Below are 25,251 nucleotides of genomic sequence, written 5' to 3'. Positions count from 1 at the left end.
TTATATAGTAGCCGGCATTCAAATTCTCCGCCAATCAGCTTTGATGTCTTCATAAAGTCCGGCCAATGGCCATTCTCTGACAGCCAATCGTCCATCGATCGTTGATTCAAACCACAACAGCTTTCCCAACAGATCTTTTCTAATGGTTCTTCCATAATTGCTATGATTTTGAATTACGAAAGTTCCCATTAGGTTACAAACAGAGCGGGAATCGCCTGCCTGGGCAATTCCATCCACTACACCTGTTTAAACTAAATTCATGCTCATGCTCTTATTTTATCTAATCTATATGTATAATCGAGATGAGTTAATAATAATAATAAGTGCAGACCCCAAAGTCAAACAGTCAAAAGTTGAAATTTGGTACACAGTAATTGTACATCATGAGAACGTACACTAAGAAGGGATTTTTTGAAATTCCCCCCCACAGGGAGAGGATTAAGACTTATCCTAAAGAACTCAGCTTCTACTGTACTATTTTAGATGCAATTTTTGTTTTTAACTGCATTTTAGTAGGGTATCACTGGGGATGAAAGAAGTGTATTCCTTAACAATGAAAGTGTTAAGAGAAAGTGGCATGCAAGATTTACAGGTGCAGATGTGGCTTTTTGTGTTTTTGCGGGAAATCAAACATATTTTTAGACTCATCTGAAAATTCTCTAATTAGTCTGGAAATAGGGGGACTAAGTCTTGCATTCTGTGAAATTGGGTAAGATTGGCTATAATGTAATCATCTTAATCTTTGCTATCATTACTTTTTGCCTGAGCAATGTCGGGCTTATCTGCTAGTTATTATATAATGTCAAATGAAATGTAATTAATCAATTTAATTTTTAATGAAATGATTTTTATTCACATAAATGCACTAAAAGTAAAAAATATTTTTATTAGCCTTCACAATAATAATGGTACTATGCAACCAAATACTGAAAGCATGGAATGCTCATAAATATTCATTAAACTTTCAATTTTATGGGCTGCCCATAAAATTGATAAAGTCAAGTGCTTTATTTTTATCCACCAGATAATTAATTAATAATAGTGGGACAAGAAGCATAATATTAAAACAATTATATACAACAACTTCATTTCACAAACAACACTCAAACATACCAATTTGTTGCAACACTTGAGCGTAACAGTTACATCACTAGACGAATCTAGATCACATGAAAGATCAGACACTCATTGACAGTACCTCAACAGCAGTCACTCACAAAAATGTTTGTGGCCAATGAAACAAGCAATGAAAACACTAATACAACAATTGCAATCAGTGATGCTATACACAAAATTAATTAATATATTTACAAACTTATTGCAAGAAACACTCACTAAATATATTATCTAAGAATGAATTCCCACTAAGCCAGTATATTTAGTGAATGAATATTCAAAATACATTTTTCTCCCACTTGATTTGGTAACTCTACACTAATTACACATTACTAATTACATTGAACCAGAATCAACATTTTCACATATACAAACATTAGTATATTGGTGCTATCAATTATTACTGTCAGGAAAAGTATGAAGTACAGGGTCATACCTGTCACTTATCTAACTCCAATCTGGAAAATGTTTGAATTGTAATGATGTCACTCCCAGTCCAAACCAGAAGTTTGCATATTATCAATCAAGGCCTCTTACCTAAGCTTTCCATATCTGGTCTCAACTTTCATCTATCTAACTCTGTTCTTGAGGTTAACGAAGGATGGACAAACAGACAGGTGTCAGTGGGAATTTATAGGTTTGCAATTTGAAAATTGCTCTCAATAACACAAAACTTAATGAAAGAGGTTATGAAAATATTCAGGAAAATTAAAACCTACATACAGCATTAACAACACAATACACATGTCAATATTCATCTTGTCAGTGTCTGTACATTCTCAAATTAAAACTAAAGTCACAAAAACATGTATGTTGTGAAAATGACAAAATAAATTATTCACAATGAGGCCCTTTTCTACAGATAATTGCACATGATCACAGCACAATGGCATGCCAACAGAAAAACAACTTGGACTGTTTCTGTTTTTTGGTTCAATCCAGTCCTGTACAAAAATGAAGCAAGCTAGAACAAAGAGGAAGAAGAAAACGTGCACTATACACCATGCCCTGTATCAAAATAAACTATACACGATATCCAACATGCAGTCCAAAGAACACATAGTTGGAAAACACCTGATGCAGACAATATTCACAATTTCAAAGATTTAGAATGTTTTCATAACTTTATTGGTTTTTGTTAAAACAGTTTTTAAATAAAATTATATATTTGTTTGTTATATATATCTCAAAGAACTTGGAGTTATTTTGCATTCAAACTATATATAATGATAGACTATTTTTTAATTAGGGAACTTTAATACAACATCTAAAAGAACATTTACTTCACGGAAACATGTCACGTTCAGATGTTATTATGTACTATACAACAGTAAGAAAATTTTGAAAATATCTTTTTAACAGAGAAACTATTATTTCCTGTTTTTTTTATACTATTGTAAATTTACTTTTAGACAGGTTGGATGATGTGGAATTGGTTGATATCCTGTTTAGCAATTGGTTGCTCTGTTGTACTCTATGATGGTTCACCATTTGTTCCCCATGATGCAATAATTTGGGATTTAGTCGATTTAATCGGTATCACTATTTTAGGAACAAGTGCAAAGGGGTTAGCTGTCATGGAAAGTAAAGGAATTAAGCCAAGTAATGTTATATTTATGTATTTTTAACATTTTATTTTGCTGTGTAATTTATTAAAATAATCATTTTTAATTGCTTCATATACAGAGTTCACTCATAGTTTGAAATCTCTTCATACAATTTTGTCTACTGGTTCTCCATTAAAACCTCAATCATATAACTATACGTATTCTTGTGTAAAAGAGGATTTACTTTTGGGGTCCATTACAGGTAATTGCTTTGATCATTGATTTATTACTAAAATTAACTTAAGTCATACAGACTTATAGTATAATTTTTTAGGAATCTATGAGTCATAATAAATAGAAGTAATAGCCAAAATTGGGAATAACAAATAAGTTTTTTTAATACTTTCAGAATATTTTTCAAAATAGTTTTCAGTTTCAAATTCAATTTTCAAATATGTAAAATGAGGTTTCCTGCAATTCTTTGAAATAAACTGGATGATTAGAATAGAATAAATTACAATCTTTTAATTCAGTAATTATTATAAAGTTTTCAGCTACATTTAATCAGCCATTGTCAGGTTAAAAGGGTAGAATGAAAAACAAAATGAGTACCAGCAATTGAAAAATAGAATAGCACATGCATAAATTTGATTTTAGCATAATCTGTATTTTAAATTAAACAATTAACTAGAACTAATTAAAAACACAAAAATAAAGTTAAAAATATACAATATGATTATTGGAAATAACATCAATTACAGACATACATTTTTTAATATCATACACGTAGGGACATTTTAAACACCCTGAGAGGTTCTGGCCAAATTTCTTTACAGGCATTATATAGATACCGGTTTTGGTAAAAATTTATATTCTTAAAATTAGTAAAACTTGGCACTATATTTTATATAAATCTATGAATTTTGCTTGTTAAGGCTACCAAATATTTAATTTTCTGTAATTTTAAAATGTTTTCAGCTCTTTTTGAGACCTCTTCAGTACAAACTACTTTACATTGGATATTCTAAGAACAGTTTACAGAACTTTATGTTCTGTAAATAGAACAACTTAAAAAGAATAAATCATATTGAATTTAGAACTTGGAACAAACTCTTGAATTTAAACTTAAATTTACATGCAATTATGTTTAAATTTTACAAAAACAAAAGAAAATCCAATCATACATTTTATGAATTGCATCCTTGAAGATAAGTTAGCAGGTTTAAAAAGTGATTGAATTTCTAATATTCAGAAAATCCACTGGAGTGGATTTTCTGAATATTAGAATGTAAAGTATATTAGAATCAGAATATTAGAATTCTGAATGTAAAGTAGTTCTTTTAAAGTGTGCTATGAAAGTAGAGCAGGTGTAAGAACCTTCCTATTAATAGCTCAGTTGGAGAAACACAGATGTGCCACTTGTTTCTCTGAGATTAAAGCTAGCAAACGTAAGAATATAAGAGCCAATGCCAACATTATCCTCCGAGATTACCTTAGAGATATCCATTGGAAAGGAAGCTGATTAGACTTCAGACTCACAAATTGCAATGGGTGGAAAGTTGCCATTTGAGATTTGATTTGGCTCCTGTGCAGGAGTTGATGTTACAAGTATACCACTAAATAACCACAGGTCTTACTCTGTTAAAGAATATTTTACAACTTGAACTTTTATTGAGGTTTTGAAGATTTTACTCTGTAAATTATGAGAGGCCAAATGTTATTAAACTTTAGAACTGTTTTTGAATTTGTCACTTTGTCATAAGCTTCAAATAATTAAATTTTTGTTTTAATGCAAGCTGAAGATGAACAGACCTTGCAGACCTTTTAGAGTATAGTGATATTTTCTACCCTATAATTAAAAATGTAATTTAATTATTGAAGTGGACTAATTATGTGTAAATGATGCAAATATTTATATTATTTAGGTGGTTCTGATATAATTTCCTGTTTTGCCGGTCAAAATCCAATGCTTCCAGTTCATGAAGGTGAAATACAATCTCCAAATTTAGGAATGGCAATAGAATGTTGGGATGAAACAGGTTTATAATGATAATTAAAAATATTTTTACATAAAATTAATGTTTATATGAAAATAATTTTAATTTTTCTTTGGTGATAGGAAAACCAGTTATTGGTGAGAAAGGTGAATTAGTGTGTATATCTCCTTTTCCTTCAATGCCAATTTATTTTTGGAATGATAAAAATGGAGAAAAATATCAAAAAGCATATTTCCATAAATTTCCAGGTAACTCATTATTTATATTTAGAAATTTCTAAGTGATTTAAAACTTTTATAACTTAAAATCAATGCTTATAAAATATTTTGTTTTTTACTTGTGCATTGATTTAATATTCAGATAATCTGAAAGTAAAGATCAGATGCAAGTCTTAATTAGTGTAACTGCTAACTCATCTGCATAATAACTTGTATGTTCTAGTTCCTCTCCAGATTGATCTTGTCTCATAGAATATTCTTAATTATTAGAATTTAGCTTACAATAATCATAATTATTAAATTCAATGAAGCATGGCAACTTAACCACTTATCTTTTTAGATCAAATTGCTTTAGGTTTATTATTAATAATAGCAAAGTCCTATTCCAAAATTAACCTGATGATGACAATTTAGTAATTATAAAAGTTCAAATTTACCTTTTTTTTAATGTATGTATATAATTATATAAAAGTTATTATTGTAGAGCAAGAATAATTATCTCTCAAATCTATTCAATTTATGATTTTCTTCTATTTTCTGTTTTGTCTTTATTGTTAATAGTTTTTGGATATGATGAACTTGTGTTTATGTTTAGATGAAAAGAAAATTAGAAAAACCTTATTGATCTTATATATTACAAGGTTAATAAGTTTTTCAACCACACACTTAACTTTTGTTACATTTTATTCTTCATAAATCTTTGAATTTTTGCTAGAATTCATAGATCTTTTTATTATAGCAATATCATTTTATTTTTTGTATTTTAAATCAGTTTGAAGGGTATGTCTTAATTAAGGGCAGGATTTATATGCATTAAAAATCACAATATATGCATATAAAAATGTCAGATATTAAAATGCTTTTAACAAGCATATATGTACTGAAATTTGTATGTTGAAATGGTTAAATCTAGAGTAAGAAGACAATAAACACTCTAGAATGAGTCCAAATAGTCATTTATTTCATTGATAGCACGAGCATACAACAGAGGTCAGACTAATGGAAAAGGGCACCAAAAGATTACCCAATCATGTTTTTCTTTAAAGCCCCCTGGCCACAACACATACTTTTAGTTGATACACTACACTCCTTCCTCCTATGTTTGAAAGTCTTGTATCTTGGATCACAGCTATGTGGCTCAGCACACATAGCTGTGATCCAGCTCAACATGGTCTGGTGGGACTATATTTGATTCCTGTTCTACGTTTGGTAGCCCATTCTCTGTTGTATCATGCGTTATGAGAGAGTGGTATCTCATTTGGTCTGTGTCAGGGGCCTTGTGGTATTTGCTCGTTATAGCTCACCAGTCCTGTATGACTGGTCATGACAGCTGGGATCCAATCTGAGTTCTCCCCTGCCCTCCCTACAGATGTAGACAAGTGCATGTTTTTAAAGGTGTTTACTTTTTTTTTAAAAATATGTACGGTGGATGTTATGCCAACAGTTGTTCTAACTCAAGAAAAATTCCCACAAAAGGTGTTAAGGAAAATTTTATTTTCCTGCAAGTGCTTTTGATGTAGTAATGCATGTCATTTCTCAGGCAGTAATAGAATGCAGTGGATTTTTAAAATTGAAACGATAATGGCATTATCTGTTTGGAACATAACATTGATGTTACACATTTTTCAAGTTAATATTTTAAATTTTCTTATTCTTAAAGTTATGTTATATTTCAAATAACTTGTGCCGTTATCATTTCAGTTTTTTAAAAATCCATTTAAAATCTGTTTGATTCTATTACTGCCTGAGGACGATGTGCATTATTATATTGAAAGCATTTGCAGGAAAATAAAACGTTCTTTATTGCCTTTTTGTGTGAATTTTTCTCTCGAGTTAAGGTGTGTACCTTAATGGCTTGAACAGCACTTCTGCTGTTCAAGCCTTCTGGATTTGCCCTACAAGGAGGGATGTGCTGTTGTAACAGAAATTGACAGTTTTTTGGACCAATCCCATGCATCATTTTCTTCAGCAATTCCTTTGTAGGACGAACCATGCACTCAGCCAATCCATTCTTGTGTGGATGGTAGGATGCAATGCATATCTGGCATGTCTGTAATGTCATGGCATTTTGAAGTATTATATTAGGAAATGCTGTTGCTATTAAGTTTGCCAACTCCCAAAGAGTTGAGTCCAGGAATTTTCCATTTTAGGAGATTTGATGTTTTTTTATTTTCAACAATGTCAAAATGCTATTGTCTATTCTTTTATCTGTTTTAATGTATGCTTAACTTAAAAGTTGATAATCTTGTTGAGTAAATATGAGAATAGGCATAAATTTAGGAGTTTGAGAATTTAATAATTTTTGCTAATTTTGAGAGATTTTTTTTTCAGTGAGTCCAAGACTTGGCAACTCTAGCTACTATTAATTCATTTTATTATTTAAATTTTATTCATTTTTATGAATACAGTCTACTTCAGAAATCTGTTTTTTAATATTAATTGACTACAAATTTGATTGTTCTGCCATAATTATATATAAATGAATTTTTTAAAAATTTCTTTTATTATTAATGATGAAATTCACATAAGACTGTTTGTTTGTTTTTTTCATTTTTGAATATTTTAATTGCTTTATTTGTTGAATGTAATAATTAATATACAGTAGTCATCACTGAACTTAGACCAGGCCTCAAGGTGGCAGCCTACCGCTCTGGGGGACCCGGGATCGAATCCGAACAGGTCGAAAATCCCCAGGAATTTTTCGGGGGTGGTCCGTTCAGATATGTCGGGCCCCATCCCTCACCACCCGGTCGCCCCATTGTGGGCCTGGCCGAACCCATAATGGGCCTTCTAAAGAGGCCCTCTTAGTGCCCACAGGGCGGGAAGAGTTAAAAAAAAAAAAAAAGGCCGCAGTTTATGCCATCCAACAGATAGGTTTAAAAAAAGTAGCTTTGATTCATTGCATGAATGTTTCACTTAATTTAAAACAAATATACAATAATCAATCTTTATTTGTGCTAAATATCAACTTGCTATCTTGCAAGTTTAACAAAATTGAGCCAATCAAACTTGAGTCACAGGCTTCATAGACCAAAAGTTTAAAGTTTAAAAGAATTAATAAGAAAAATTACTGTAAAACAGTTGAATAATTAACAGTAATGGCTAAACATAGAAATTTTAAGAACATGAGTAATGTAGACAAGCTCAATTAAAATTGTCTGAAGCAAGGGATGTCCAGCCTGTGGGCCATACTGCAGCCCACTGCACCCTAAATTTTTTAGGTACTTTACCAAAATAAATGAAAATGTATGTTGTAAAAATTATTCTCGTTTCACTGGATACACTTTGATGTCATAATAATGTAATTGGTGCTAGAAAATTGTTTTTAACTAGAAAACTGTAGTGAACAATTCTTTTTGTGCATGAAAACCATCAAAACTGCTGAAAGAAATAGGTTGAGTGATTTCCCATTTAACTAACATTCTTACAATTAAGACTAGAACCATAAAAGCAGACATTGACAATATTATAAAAGGAAGGCAATGTCAAAAATCGCATTGAATTTATTTTTATTGTGTGACTATAATTTTCTTTTTTTACTGTCAATAAATATGTATTTTTTGTAATTATATATATTTGTTATTAAAATTTGATATTCACATTTTGAACTTTTTAAAAAAAATATATATTTATATAAGGTACAGTACAGTATCTTTTGTGGCCCACTGAATATATATAAATTTCTAATTTGGCCCACTAGAAAAAAGATTGGACAATCGTGGTCTAAAGTATTGTTTACAAAATATTACATTTTAGCAGAATTACTCTGTCAATTTCGACACAAAGTTTCCAACTGTTTTTTTTACAAAAATTGTACATTTATTTATTTTTTCTTTTTACATCAATTTCATCAGATTACTTTCCTTTATTAAAGTTAGTCTCAGATTTATAAAAATGGGAATTTCTTAAAATTGAACTTTACTTGAAAGTTAGTTTAATTATTTTTCAAAATCATTAAGAATAAATCTGCCATTGACAATATTTGTTTTAACTTGATTGCAATGTATCTCTTGAGTTTTTTCTTGTTACCTTGGGAAATTGTCTTGAAGTTGAAGAACAAAACTTTGATAGTAACTTATAGATTGACATTGTAGGTCTCTACTCAAATTATAAAATTGGTATCTTGCTTTACTAGAAGATAAAAAAAATATATAATATTTTCTAAAAGAATATTTTACTTAATCTTATTGAGTAATTTTATTTTACAGAATAAATACCGTATTTTACAGACTATAAGACGCACCTGAAATTTGGAGGCAATTTTTCGAAGAAAAAAGTGCGTCTTATAGTCTGTAAAATACGGTAATTCTAAATGTAGCTATATAAAAAATATATTTTAAGTGATGTATTTAGCTTCATATGTACAACATGGCGTAAAAGGTTAACTGAGATGTATTTTTAAGATTAGTTTTTAATTATTTTTAAAATAAATGCTCTTAAAAATATCTCAGTTAATTATGGGCCAATCTGTTTATGTAAAGAATGCTCTCAATTTTTTCTTTTGTGAAAATGTATGTTAATTTTTAATATCTTTCATATAGAATTTAACAATGTTTACATAAAATTAGCTTGTCATTGCAGTTTTTAAAGTGATTAATATCTTCATTGCCATAATTTCTTTTGTTGTGTATTTTGATTTTTTATTATAAATACAAATTTAAAATGAAAATGGCATGACTTCTGTCAGACAGTTTAAAAATATGAAAATTTTTATCTTAGGAAATTTTGATTTAATTGTTTTAAGATTTAAAATGCTTCAGAAATGAAGCAAGGTAGGGAAGGACAAAGAAGAGATAAACTTCATGTATAGGAAAGTTCATAGTCTTTCCTCATTTAAATACATGACAAATATTTTTTTAATTATTTACTAAAAAAAAGTCAAAAGTTATGCTAATAGTAGATTTTAACATTTTGCTGGCAGTTTTTTTAATTATTTAAAAAAAATGGATTGAATGAAGTTTAGTTAAGAGTATAACTAAGGTTGATGATGCCTGGGAGGAAAAAGGTACGCCTTGAAATCAATGTTCTTTGAAATGTGGATTGAATTCTAATAATTTTCAAATGAGCATTTTTTTTACTCTAGTATTTAAATGTTAGTGGATTATTTATGTATAAGTCATAAAACTGAGTTTTCCAAATTTTTCATTTTGGATATATATTTTACCTGCCTCACCCTAATTATGCCATTGCTTTAGAAGTCCCTGAATGCTGCAAATCTATTTTATACCTCTTGAACTATTTTAAATCATTATTTTTATCTGTTGCATTTTTATAGGTGTGTGGACTCATGGTGATTTTTGTATGATAAATCCTGTTACCAAAGGAATTTACATGCTAGGTCGAAGGTACTGAGTACTCTCATATTTTTCTTAAATAAATTATTAAAAATTAAAGAAAATATTTTTTAACTTAGTGATGGAACACTGAATCCAAATGGAATTAGATTTGGAAGTTCAGAAATATATAATATAGGTTTGTAAAATAATTTTTTTTAGACATGAAAGATGTATGTAAATTGAATTAGTTTGAATAATTAGTAGTAATTTTTTTTTTTTTTTTCAAGTTGAATCTTTCAAGGAGATCCAAGACAGTGTATGTGTATCACAGTATAACAAACTGCAAGAAGAAAGAGTTGTTTTGTTTTTAAAATTAGCAATGGATCACTCATTAACAACAGAACTGATAGAAAGGGTCAAGTTAGCAATTAGGAGAGAACTCTCCGCACGTCATGTTCCTGCTGTAATCCTAGAAACCAAAGCAATTCCGGTAAGTAAATTTTACTAAAATCTTATTAATATTGGTTAATTTAATTAATGGAAAATTTTTAACCTGTAGTATACAATTAATGGGAAAAAAGTTGAAGTGGCTGTAAAGAAGGCAATTTGTGGGGAAGAAGTTTTGAACAAGGACTCTCTTGCCAATCCAGAATGTATTGATTTTTATTATAACATACCAGAACTTAATGGTTTTTGAAATAATTTTTTTATTTCTGTTTACCAATTTAAAAACACAACAAATTGAGTTTTTTTTTTTTCTTTTATAAATCTTTAACTTCCACTCACCACTTAAAATAAATATTAAATTTTAAATTTTATTGAAATTGACAAGAAAAATCTGCTGTTATTTTTATTTAAAATGCAGTTGTTCTGAAAATTTATAATAAATATTTTAAAATTTATTCAGTATTAAATCATGCTTATGAATTTACAAGATATATTTTTAAAAACATATAATAAAGTACAAACATTATGTTGATTATATATTTCTTGATTTTTCTTGTCTTTTATTATATTAATATTTTATACTCTGAATCTATAAAGTTTTTAGTGAAATATTCATTTAAAATTCACCATAAATTATATAACTTTTTTTATTATTTAAAAACCATTTTAAAAATATCAAAATAATACATGATTTATGAGGAAATTATTTTTATGTAAGAAACAAGTATGATATGAGAACTCTCTTTTCTATAAAGGTACAAGGTGGTCCAAAAGTAATCATTGTAAAGACTAAATTTTTCTCATATTTGAATATTTCATTACTTATAAACAGTAAAAGAACTATTCAAAATGATTATACAATATCATTAGTTACTGGAGTTATTGTTTGTCTGTATATCTAACTTCTATTGCTTTGTTTGTTCATTAATTTATTAATTTGTAATTTGCCCAAGTGGATGTCAACAGCTGAATATTTTTCAATAAATATATTTCTGCATATTTTTATCATATTTTTATTAATTTTGTAACGTGTAAACTGAGTTTAGAAACTGTTTTTGATTTATCTTCATAAGTTTACATAGAATTCAGACAGAAAAACACAGCTCACTGAGTTTTGGGCCATCTTATATTCCAAATTAAAAAATTTTTTAAATTATATTTTCAAAAATTATTTATAAACTATGTGTAAGAAACTTGTTAATGTAATTAATAACAGAAAAACTATATTTTGTTACATTGTTACATGGAAATTGCTATATATTTAATTAATATTGATATCAAGAATTAAATATATAAGATAAAGTATGTTGCCATATTGAAAATATACCAAACACTTTATGTAAATATAATGTTTAATATGTTTGTCATATAATTATAAAATTAATTGTTTTATATGAGTTATATAAAACAATTTTTATAATTATAGTATGTAAATAAATTCTTAAAATGTATTGTTTGTTTTTGTTGAATTTTTAAATACAAAATCTTTTGAGAAAATAAAGGAAATTGATTTAGTAAATGTATTATATTATTATTAAAATAATTAATTTCAATTAAATTTTTTGATAGATAATTTTATATATATTAATTTGTTAGATTTTGTATTTCAAAAATATTTTTTTGTAAAGATTAAGTTGATTTAAACAGAAAAGAAAATTTAAAATGTATTTATTGTAAATATTAAACTGCATTTTTAAGTCTGATTAAAGAATAAAACTTCTTTTCAATAGTTTAAGAATACATTTAATATTGAGATTTCTGGTGCTTTTGAACAAGTGATTCTCATCTTCAGAAATGTTATGTTCTTTACAACAGTGTTTTTATATAACATTAAATGATATTACATTGCTAGAAAACAGAGTTCTCTATAGCATAAACAATGTTTGTTTAGGCAACATAATATATTTGTTAGGAAATTGTTCCCTAGACAAACAATGTTTGTTATAGTGATCTAGGCAATATAATATAAATACTGATAGACCTACTGTTCCAGGCAATGTAACAAACATGAATATTATTTGAGTAGACAATATTGTTCACAATGTAAATCTTCTTGAGCTAGTAATATACTCATTATTTTTGGTAATTTGCTAACACACCAATGTCTCCAAACAAGCAGCATTATAAATGTATAAATAAAACATGATATTGCTGATTTATATTCTTTATATAAAAATTATGCACCATAAAAAGTTTTTTTTTTTGAAATTTATGGCATCTCTACAGAAAGACTGTGGTATATTAGTATGTTGTAGTGCACCGGTTGAAAACTACTGACTAGACCATCAGTTCTCAAAGTGTGACCTGTGAAACATTGGTGGTATGTGGACTGATGTATTCATTTTTGTAAAATGCAATTTTATAATGTTTAGCCTTAGGAAAGAATATATTTATATCTTATATTAGACAAAATATTTTGGTGTGTACCTATCCAGTAACCAAAGGTAATTTTCACAGGATAAGAAGATAAAGGCATAGTTGATATACTAAATCTGTGACTTGGTTTAAATGGTCAGTATAACTTGAAAACCACTGACCTAAACGAGAGTTCTTTTTATGTAGCATTCTTGAAGATGAACTTGACTTGCTCAAAAATGTTAGAATGTCAATATTAAATGCTTTTAAACTAGTTATGGTCTTTAATTTAATTAAATCTATAGAGGTGTAGTATAAATTCTGATTTTAAGAGAGTGACATAAACAATTAAATATATTTTATATAAACAACTTTGTAAGGTAATAGAAATAAATGTACATAAAAATAAATTTGAATAATATCTTGCATTTTGTGAATATTTATAAAAAAAAATCTGTTTATAATTCATTTGTTAAATTTGAAAATATATTTTGTATCTTATGATATTTTATAAATAAACAGTTTTTATTATTTATATTTTGTGTATATTAAAATTTATTGTGTATTTTTGTTTAATTAAAATTTTTTGATCTGATTATTCATTACTAATATTTTTTGTTGTTTTGTATCTGACATCAAAAGTGCTTAATGATGATAATACATTTATATTTATGACTGCATCATCATCATTATTAAGAGTTAGTAATTTTGATAAGTTGAGAGTAATTGTTTAATATTAAACAATTATTCTTTCCGTTGTAAATCATTTGCTTGAGTTTTTCATATAATTTTTAAAATTTTATTTAAAATATAGTTAATTTGATTTTATTTTTTTATATCTAATCAAAATTTGCAAAAAATAAAGTACATATATTGTTAATGATAAAAATGTTTTCTGAAAGTTAAGATAACTTTATGTACATTTTTTTTTCAATAAAATAATTTTAGAATTGTACACTTTGTCTTGAGTTTTATTATTAGGAAGCTATTTATTTAATAAAAGTTTGCAAACATAATTTTATTATTTTCATTTTTTATTCTTAACTCTTCATCTTGTGATATGAGTCTTTGGCCAGGTCCATGATGAATGTGTCTAGGTGGTGAGAGAGGATTTGAAGTATCTGGGTCAACCCATTTACAAAAATTCAAATTGACCTGGACTCTTAAATTTAAAAGTGGCAGACTGTAACATTGTTTCTTTGAGATGGTCAAAGCAATAAAGTGTTTAATCATTCCAATTGCATTTTTAATGTAAATTAGTATAAATTTCTTGTAAGAGATGCTGTGAGTGTCTTTCAGATGCTCCAAGATAATATTCAAATTAAAATAATTTTATATTTGCATAAATGTAAGAATTGTTTTCTATCAAAGATATTGAATTTCATTAAAAGATGATATTTTGTATTTTTTTGAAATATTTATTCTTACTATAAAATGTCGTCTCTATATATTATGTAGGAATACAGTATTCCGTATAATATATATTATTTAATAGTAATATCTATAGCTAATATATATTTGATTTTTAGTGTCAGGGCTGGTGGTCTTTCCTTCTTATGGATTTTTTTTTCTCATTATTCATTACTAATATTTTTTGTTTTGTATCTGGCATCAAAAGTGCTTAATGATGATGATGATTCAGTCATAAATATAAATGTATTATCATAATTAAGAGTTAGTAATTTTGATAATTTTCAATTTAATACAAATTATAGTTAGTTGCTTCAGATAAGCCATCTATCATCATACAATCATGTTTATTTATTTGACTTTCTATTATTTAATTATAAATTTCTAAAATTTTTATTTATTAGATATGTACCCTATATACTGTAAAAGAATTTTGATTCATTTTTGCTCAGTTTTTAATGTTTGAGAACAATTTTTTTTAGTAAAATTATGTATTCTATACAAATATAAACTTCCAAACCCTATAGTTAAATATTAAAGCCAAATCGGGCTATATTACTATTAATTTGGAACTAGAGGCATACGTTAAGCGCCACCTTTTTACTAAATTTAATAATTTAATATTGTAATGATTGGGCTACAGTTTGAAAAAATTGTAGACATAAATTCCCACTGTCATTCGGCCATTTGTTTGTATTTCCTTACATCTGTAATCTCGAACTGAGTTAAATAGATAAAATACTTATGGAAAGCTTAGGGGCAGGAGGACCTGATTAATTATATATGTACTTCCAATGCAAACTGAAAGTTACATTATTTTCAGGTGAATTGCATTGAAAGGAGTTATATGACTGGCACAACTCTATAGTTAATGGAAAAGTATGATTTACAGGGGCAAGACATTGCAGTACTAATTTGAGGTGGATAGTGCATATTTTAAATTAGATAAATTAAAAACATGATTAAAAATTGTAGACGATGTCACAATAAATAATTGCTTGTTAATTTAGAAGGTTCTGGAAGAAAGGAATTGGCCCGAAGCAGGACTCGAGCCCACAATTCTCACTAAATTACTTTGTACTATTATTATTATTAATTAAATGCTGTCATATAGAACAGAGCACTAACTAAGCATGGAATTTTTCAACTCCTTTAAGTGCAGAACTCTGTGGAAATGTAAACTCTACACACCTATAAATTTTTCATTCTATATTACAGTATGTAAGGAGTAATCATAATGCAGAATGGACCATAATAGAAAGTTTAGAGTACAATATGGTCTATTATTATTATACTCAATTACAGATATTATAAGGAGTGGATCATATTATATAGAACATAGTTAATAAGAGTTATGTAGATGCCAAAAGGGATTAATTATCAATCAATTTTTATAAGATTCATTTAAATGACAACGAAGAAATTTGTGTCTAATTTAAAAGTATTTTTATTAAAGATATATGGAGATAAAATTTTAAACCGAGATTAATACATTTTATAATTTCTGAGTAATTAGATGTTAGATTCTAATCATCCTCATTAACTTAATAATAAATTTTGTATGCATTCATATTTAATCCTATAATCTTGTTAATGTTATGATTTCATTTTCTATTAATTTTACAGACAGAATATTGTAAATGTTTCATTTTAAATGCAAATTTTTGTTTATTTTAAAGATTTTATATCTTATAATCTGATTTCCATAATAACACTTAAACGATTTATATATTTTTTATATAAAATATTAGACATATTTTAAATAAAAAATTGTAATGTCTATAAAAATTTAATGATTCAGAGGATATAAATTTAATGTTTCATTTGTCTAATTTATCCTAAAATATTCAGTAAGTTTTTTAAATTTTTTTTTATAAAACCAATTTTTCAGACGATAAAAACTTGAGAATTTTTTATAAGCAGAAAATGTTGTCAGGAAAGTGGATGTTAAGGAGCACGCAGGATTATATCTCGGTACAATTCACATGTGTATTGCAGTGAAGCATCCTAGAGTTTGCCCCTTTTATGTCCGCTTCCCCGCAGATATTACCTGCTTTACAGAATAACTAGATTGTTTTTTCATAATCGGATTTTTTAGATTAAAAATAAAAACATTAACGGATATTTTTAAATATTGTTTTTAAAAGAAAGCTGTAATTTTTTTATTTTATTTTATATATATAAAATAGTTAAGTTTGCATAATAAAATTCTATTTTATATAAGGAATATATTTTTACATGAATTTTTGAAGTGGTATTTTGAAAGTTTAGGAAAGTTTTACAAATATGTATACAGTATATCCAAAATGCTTCTATAAATTTAAAAATAAGCAACTTGTGCATTTTAAATGAAGCATTTTTTAGATATATATAATATAAGTTTTCTTCAGTAATATAAAGAAAAGAATTGTTTATGATTATCTTTTATAAAACAGACTTCTTACACTATATATATTTTATATATTTATTACTGTTGATACATTATATCCATATTTATGAAAATAATAATATCAATTTTATTGTATAAGATATTGGAAAAAATATAAAATAGTATAAAATTCTTACATGAAAGCAAATTAAATTCAATTACATTTTTAAATGAACCAACAATGAATTGCTCAACTTTCCCGGCAACGTTTGAAATTTTGTGGCGCCATCTGTTATCATATTTTATTTAAAAAACTTTTTTATATTTTTAACTATTATAAAATTAAAAAAAAGGCTTAATTTTGAGGGTAGGGTTTGGTTTTATAAAAAGTTTTAATGACGATTTTACTTCTTATTAGCATTTAAGTTCGACCCTACTAGAGATACACAGTACCTCCATTATCTCCCCCACTCCCAAATCACCAAAATTTAATAGGATCAATCCTCCTAATAAACAAACCTTCCTACAAAATTTCAGAAATTTTTGACAAAAGCACAGGTGTTATTAAGCTTCAAACAGACGGAACAAATTCGTGCCCCCCCCACACACACTAACATCCATACATCCAAAAATTACTCCCCTTTTTTCGACGTTTCAAAATCCCGAGTCTAAAAATGTAAAAATTTTGGGGGGTCATTTTTTGACCGCTCGCCATACTTTTCCTCTGTTATTTATAACAGCTGGGAAAGTAAAAATATATATTTAATATTAAAATAACAGAAATTGCAAAGGAATTTTCATACATATTTGTCTTTTTTTAACGTGAAATAATTATATAATTTTATTATATAAATACATTTTAATTTAAATTCATTTCTTAATTCAAATTACTTTAACTTTATTAAACTAATCAATTATTTACAATTTTTTTTTCAGTTTGTGTGGTTTACATGAATTCATTTGTATCTAATATTCAAGAAACCTTCCATCCTTTAAAATAATATCAATAAAATTAATTTCAATAAATTTAAATTCCTTTGACATTATTTCTTCTTGGCTAGATTTTTTAAATAGACTTTTTTCGCGTTTTAATGTATTTATTTGTATAGAAATTTGATTGTGTTGAATTCCTTATACGAAAATTCGAATAAATAATTTTTCAATAAAACAATGTAGCCGAAATAAGCTGATTTGCAAATGATAATCTAATAATAATTATTATTATTGATTATATTGATTAAAAAACGTTATTATATTTTTGATAATTATTTAAAATTAATTTTAAGTTATAATGCATCTATACTGCTTTAGTTTTTCACGCTGCATTGTTTTTTAAATTATTTTAAATGTTTTGAAGTTGCATATCTAATGTCAATTTCCTTAATAGTTCATTTATTTAAATAGAATTTAATTATCACTACTATAAATGAATAATCTCAAATATATAGAAATTATTTCGATTTAAAAACTTTTATATTTATCAATATGTAAAGTGAGTATATTAGATATTCTAAATTGCTATTACAATACTTCAACACGTTTGTTACAAAAATTACAGTTTTATACAAAAATTTTATAAAATTATTAAAATATTCCGTCAATATCTCTTCATCATTACTAGAGATGACTGACTATCACAGGAGATAGTTCTCCAGACCGGCATGCCGACAGTGGGCCGCTCAACGGTATAGGTGGGATTGAGGCGCTCACCAATGGTCCTTCACAATAACGCTGTAGTCTTCTGTTCCAAAATAGAACCGGGGTTGTCTCTAAAAACGATGGACTGCTACAGACAGGCAGCATATTCTTCTCGGTCAAGGAACCACTGTAAACAAAACCAAATGATTAGCACCCCAATATTGTTTGGGATGCTAATCATCTGATCGTGTGTCTCAAGACGATCATTTCTCACGGTCTGTCTGAGGCGTCTAGAGCCTGCCCGCGATGTAGGTGATCCATTACCCTCAATACCTGCTCACAGTCAGATAAGAACGGCCAATAAGTAGACGATTCAAGTAAAGCGTCCATCCTACTCTTCCCTCAGCCCGATGATGCGGCCTTTCTCAAACTCTGTCAGCTGTGTTGTAATGTGTTTTACTGCGTGGTACAGGCATGCTTGCCGTTCAAAGATATCCAAACAACAGGTACACTGAAATTCTAAACACAGTGAGCTTGTACGAACCTTTCTTAAGGTATTGGAGTAACAGTTACTACAAAACTAGCTTGTTTAGTTAGCCTGTCTCTATAAATACGTTTATATATAGAACTAGTATAAATTAAATTTTTAAATGATTAAATTTTCCACATCTTTGAATTCCACAAAAAGAAATCGACTTTGAATTAAGACTAGTTGTTTTAATTTTTTTAATGTTTATGGCGTTAATAGTTTTTTTTTAAGTTAAGTGCAAATTAAGCTTCACAAATTATATTTTTTTAACATTTATTAATAGGTATAAACATGAGAGTACTGTTAAACATTATTTTTATGCATTTAATTTAAAACCAAGAGCTTACAGGAAAAAAATATATATACTTAACGGGCTTACATGTTTTTTGAAGTTTTCTGCAAATATATTTCAAAGATATCTACTTTTATTGAATTTCAAAAAACGATTTTTGATACACAATGGAGAGTCAATAAATGCATATGAAGCATACGTACGTATATCCAAATATTGCTTTTCAAAAAAATATTTCATGTAAATAGAAGTCAAGTAATAATGTAGAAAAGTAATTTATTTGACTTAAAAAAATAATAAAATAAAGTAATTTCGAGACATATGGAATTTGACTTTATTACTGTAAGTACGTTGCTTTCTAACCGCTAGATCGCGATTCCTTACACCCGCTACTTTATTTTTTGATTATATAATTATTATTCTATATTAAATAAATAATCTGGAAGACCCTGAAAATTATTTTCTTTGGGTCCATCAAATATTTAATTTGAAAAGTATGATTTTTCTGCAAGAATTTTCTATTATAAAATTTAAGGACGGTTTAAACTTATGTATCAAATAATAATAAATTTAAAAGAGCGGGGTCCAAATTTGCTGCTTCGTTCCTCGAGGCCATAAACTACCCAAGCTACAATCAGCCTTGATAAAATGTAATTATGTAATTATATACGGTGGATTCTTGATATAGTGATCCCCAATAGAGTGAATAAACTCGTTCCTTGCTATTCTTTACGAATATAGAGAACACTTGCTGCAGTGAATGATTTTCTCTATTTCTCCACTGTATCAAGAGTTCAATATAATTAAACTTATGCAATATTTTAACCATATTTTTAATTGTATAACTGAATATTTTATTAAATATTATAAAAAAATTGCAGCAATCAATGTAGGTTACATTGTATGTAACTGACTAAAAGCATAATCTTACAGATGCATAAACCAAGTGTGCAAATTCTAAAAGTTCACTCAACTTGTTCAAATATATACAGTCAACTTAGTATATCTACAGTACCAATCCAATCTGTCGAGTGTCTTTTTTACTATTGAATAAGTTTTCTGATCTTCAATTTGTATATATACATACACGCACGTTTACTGAAGATCCCAGCACTTGTCAAGAACAGGTGAATGTACGAATAAAAATAAAATTGAAATGCGAAAAAGCAAATATTGTAAAATGTGGATTGCATTGACGGAATAATGTAACGAAAACACATTAGGTACTCCTTGGCACATTGCTTAACAGGACTTTCTATGAGAAACTGGTCCCTGGTTAAGTGTCCCATATGTGAAGGAAACGTTGAAAACTCCCTGTTAGTGAGGGGGCGAATCCGCGATTAAATATCAAAATTTACTTGTTTTATCCATTCGGACACTAGTAATCGATAGAAAATTGAATTCTTACTGTACATTTAGGAAAATAATTACATGATTACATACATAACACACTTCATTTTCGGTAATTATATCTTCGGCAATCAATTAATTCGTAGCAAATTCTCTTACAAAAGAACAAGCAGCATCATTTAATTCGGGCCTCACATTTACAGGAATTCAAAACATTTGTTACTAATTATTTATTCCATTGCTTTTCTAATATTTCTTAAATAAAATTTGACAAAAAAACAAATATAAAATACAGTGAAATCTGTTTAAAATGGAATGCCATGGCACAAGACATAAGTTTCCTTTTTGGCAGATTTATGTTTTATAGACAGTTTTGTAGAACTCTTCTACAGAATTAAGGAGAAGAAGAATGTTGTATTGTCACATCTTCTTTTCAGATAACGAAAGTACAGTCCTAAAAAATAGGGGGAGGAAACGATAGAATATAAATCTAGTCTTCAGAAGTCGACCATAATCCCAGTCAGTTAGTTATAACATTAATCGTGATTTAATCGTAACATCGAAAAAATTTCGTTTTATCCAGGTCATGTAACGCAATTGGTTTCCAAAAAACCTCCTCGTTAGATATGTTTCCTTAATACATAATAATTTTATTTGACATTGCGAATTGTTTCATTTCGAGATTTACTTTCAGTTTAATAAGCAGGTTTCCGTTTTGTAGAGATCAGGTTTTACTGTACAATTATGTAGGATCTCAAAGGACCTCAATAAGAAAAGTGACCAAGGCCTTTTTTAATATTTACAGTATCATTTGGCTTTCCATAACGATTTCATTTTCAACAATTACTGTTATTTCGATTTAATAGACTTCGATATAAGGGATTTCGGGAAAAAAATAGAAATTCGTTTATTCCAAGGCACTGTGGAAGAGGAAATACAGTGTTTGAAAATATCAGACTGCGATAATTAATACGCGGAATGTCTGCTGGACAGTGTGTCGACAGCTATTGTTTATGTCACTGCTTGGAAGCGTGATATTTGTTTTCCTTGTATTTATCACAATACAGGCTCGTTTCTTGTCATATTCTGTATGAAGTTGACTATGTACAGTACTGTACATTATATCCGAAAATGGCAATCGCATTATCGAGTATTGCTTCCTTATTAATCCGTTGTATTGAGGGTCGACATGAATTTATTTGCAATATCTTCTGGTTTCTATTTATTAAAAAATCATTTACTGTGTCGTTTAGAGAGCGGTATAAATACATGAACTAATAATTTTAAATAGTATTTTTAAAATAATTTAATTATATATTATATTGTATTAAATTTATTTGAACAACAACAAAAGAAAATATTGCTTTCAACTAGAAAAATCGAGTTTATTTTCGATTCCTATACCTTAAAGGGGGAAATGATAGGAGTTCCATTGACAACTGCCAAAGAGAATTAGATCTGTCATGATATAAATAAACGGTTTTGGCTTTTACTATCGTTGTTTCACATCTAGAAAATTCTCGGAATCTGATAAAAAAAACACAACAAAAAACATTTCTTTTAATCTAAAAAGTCAATGGTGGCTACAGAAAATAATACAAAGATATAAGAACTTTTATTCTTACTTTTAGTATAAAAATAAATGTTTAACTGTAGATGATGATAATTATTATTTGAAAAATTAGTTAAAATTATATTTATTATGTGATAAATTTCATATTCAGTAGTGTTATTTTTAAAATTAAAGCATAACGAGCATTATTTATTGTGACATAGTCACAATGCCGAGCTGCAATTTTTTGTTACAATGTTCTCAAATTTTTTAGTAGTCTTGTTCCTATACATCATATTTTTTCCTGTTAGAAATGGAGTCGTGCTGGTCATCTAACTCCGTTCAGGGAAAGCTTCTGAATCAAAATAACGTCACTTTCGGTGCAAACCAAAAATACATATATCGGGGCCTTTATCTCCTAGCTTTCCATATCTAGTTCAACTTTTATATATCTAACTCCGTTCTCGAGATTAAGGAATGACAGACAGACAGCTGGACGACAGTGGGAATTTATAGGTCTACAATTTTTTCAAATTTCAGCCCAAAAATATATGCATTTCATTGCCAGCAGTAGAGCCTATAATACCTGAGCCACCTGAAAATCCGTCGTAACTTCTTCAACAGGTCCAGCAGCCGAAATACACTGTAGAATCCAACTGGGCTGGCATCTCGTGAAAATTTTGCTGTAGCGTGTTTCTCTATTTAGATCCATTCAAATTTATTTAAAACCCATTATTAAAATTTTATATTTAATAATATAAGGACAGAATATGAATTTCTGCGGCACCTTAATTGAAAGGAGTATGTCGTAATGATGCAATATACTCAGAAGAATGTCTTCAATTTTTTGCAATTTTTCAATAAATGTCTTATATAATTATTGCTAAAATAGCTCACAATGTCTCCATGTTTTAAGGAAAAATTTAAGAAAAATTGGTGATAAAATTAGCGTAAAAATAAAGTTTATTGGTGATTAATCCGGAAGAAATGCTCGCATTTAGAAGCTAGAAGCTTCTAACTGGTTGGAGAAGCGTAAAGAATACGCATTCCTTAATTTAATAGAAAAGTTTTAAAGTTGATATTTTTGTGTTCTAAAGTCTAAGTGGATAGTATCAAAAAGTTTGTATTGAATGAGAGTTACTTACATTTTATAATATTGTACTGTACATTGAAACGAGAGGTATTCAGAAAATGAAAGGAACCTTCATGTTAGTTCAAAAATAACCTAACTTGAATAATAAATATATCATTGATTTCAGAAATTCTTCAAAGATATTATGATAATACACTACCAATAATGGAATATATTTAGATTCATCAGTAGACTAGAAATACACGTGATTTGATTTCGATACCATCTCGTATTTGAGAATTGTCGATAGTTCGGTACTTAAGAGGTAGATTCTTGAATGGCGCAGAAATAGAGTACAAAGAAGGATTTTTAGATATGTAGAGCGACCAGAAAAATCGGAGAAAATGTCATCGTAACGAATGAAATGCACTTTTCTTAGAATTTCCTTCAATCAATATCTTCTCAGCTCAATGGAATTGCTCGCTTGGATTGACACGTCTGTTCACTTGATATGAACCTGATAGGGCATGTTGCGACATACTTAGTTGATAGGTAGTATCTCTTCTTCTTGCATCACTTGTAGCACTTAAAATTCTTTTAGTTCAAAAAATCTTTACTACATTTAAAAGTATACGAAATATAATTAATCTTATCAAAATAAACTTATATCTTAATAAGTTTACTTTGGGATTCAGCCAGTTTGGATGATGAATTACACTTTTGATTATTTAAATTCGATGTATTTATACTATTAATAAGTATTTTAAATAATAAAAACAATCTAAATATGGTAGATGTGGCGTAAAGTTTTAAGGAATTGCTTCCAGTTACAGCTTCGATTTTATAAATTCAATGTTAAAAATTCTTGTAAAAGTTGAAATTTTTAAAATTTTAATGGAGCAGGAACAATTCTAAATTTTTAAAATGAATATTATTTTTAGAATAGTAAATTAAATCAAGATATTTACGTCAGAATCTCTGCATCATTTTTCATTTTACTCGACAGCAAATACACATTAGAAAAAAAGAAAAAAGAAACTAACATTTATCATGTAATATTTGGAGGAATTATTAAAAAAAAAATTTCTATATTTAAACAATAATAATCACTAATTAAACTCTCAGAAATAAAAGAAATTATAAAGATACCTTTAATTAAATTTAAATATGGTCAAGAAACACATTTTATTTTATTGTTTAAATAATTGTTTACTGAAGAAAAATCTTCTTTTAGGCGAAGTTTGAATGGTGTATTCAGCAGCTTCATCTTATATCACTTTAGTTGAGGTTAAAAGATAAAAAATTTCGATTAAAATAAGAAAAATTTGATATTTTGTAAGGTGAAGAATAAGAAGGAAAAAAAAGAATGAAAAGAGAAAATAGTTTTGATGGCTAATTTAATGCAGTATGTAAAAGGAAGAAACCTAAAACTAATTAATGAGAGTAGACATCTAAGAAAATGCCTTAAGGATTGTTTTCCAGATAAGAGGATACAATTAAAATGGAAATAATGACAGGCAATGTTTATTTTGTGACACAGAATGAGTAATTAACGAAACCTGTAGCGTAACACCCACGAATATAATATTTTTCTAACAATTAAACCCTTCAATGTCATAGCCCCTTATATAACACATCCCCCCATAACGCCATTTAATCAGTAAAAAAATTTTAAAAAATTAAACGGTTATTCTATTCTGTGTTCAATCACGTAGAATAATCATTTAACATCATCTTTTTATGTTTAACAGCCTTTACTGATTTAAAACAAGATGCTAATATATTATTTTATTAAACGTTTACTTTTTTTAATTATACCACAATAATAACAAATTTTAATCACGGGATTATATTTTTAATTCAATTTAAAGTACATCTATATATATATTTATATATATAATGTTTTTATATATATATTTATGACAAATTTAAATAAAATTATACAAGAAATAAAAGGAAATATTGATTCAAAAATGTATAATAATTTTAAAAAAAGAAAAGAAAAACAGAAACATTAACGCGATCTTTTTAAACAACCCCTTTTCTAAAATGCCATTTTTTAAAAAATTTTTTAATATAATTCT

At 27.6% G+C, this 25,251-nt stretch overlaps 1 protein-coding gene across 2 annotated transcripts in view; it reads left to right on the top strand.

Annotated features, from left to right (window-relative positions):
* LOC136985711 (acetoacetyl-CoA synthetase-like) overlaps window positions 1-11,543 on the top strand; it is a 46,517-nt gene extending 34,974 nt beyond the window's left edge. For both annotated transcript variants that reach the window (XM_067283049.1, XM_067283048.1), the window contains exons 10-18: window positions 2,366-2,446; window positions 2,529-2,718; window positions 2,803-2,925; window positions 4,589-4,702; window positions 4,783-4,908; window positions 10,154-10,223; window positions 10,292-10,350; window positions 10,442-10,644; window positions 10,714-11,543. In XM_067283049.1, the coding sequence (XP_067139150.1) occupies window positions 2,366-2,446; window positions 2,529-2,718; window positions 2,803-2,925; window positions 4,589-4,702; window positions 4,783-4,908; window positions 10,154-10,223; window positions 10,292-10,350; window positions 10,442-10,644; window positions 10,714-10,851 (1,104 nt within the window). In that variant the 3' untranslated portion in view covers window positions 10,852-11,543. The remainder of the gene's footprint in view (window positions 1-2,365; window positions 2,447-2,528; window positions 2,719-2,802; window positions 2,926-4,588; window positions 4,703-4,782; window positions 4,909-10,153; window positions 10,224-10,291; window positions 10,351-10,441; window positions 10,645-10,713) is intronic.
* The last annotated feature ends 13,708 nt before the right edge of the window (window positions 11,544-25,251 follow it).

The sequence above is a fragment of the Centruroides vittatus genome, unplaced genomic scaffold (genome assembly GCF_030686945.1).
Source record: "Centruroides vittatus isolate TY-2023 unplaced genomic scaffold, ASM3068694v2 contig_975, whole genome shotgun sequence".
NCBI lineage: Eukaryota > Metazoa > Arthropoda > Arachnida > Scorpiones > Buthidae > Centruroides > Centruroides vittatus.
This window is presented reverse-complemented; position numbering and strand designations above follow the sequence as displayed.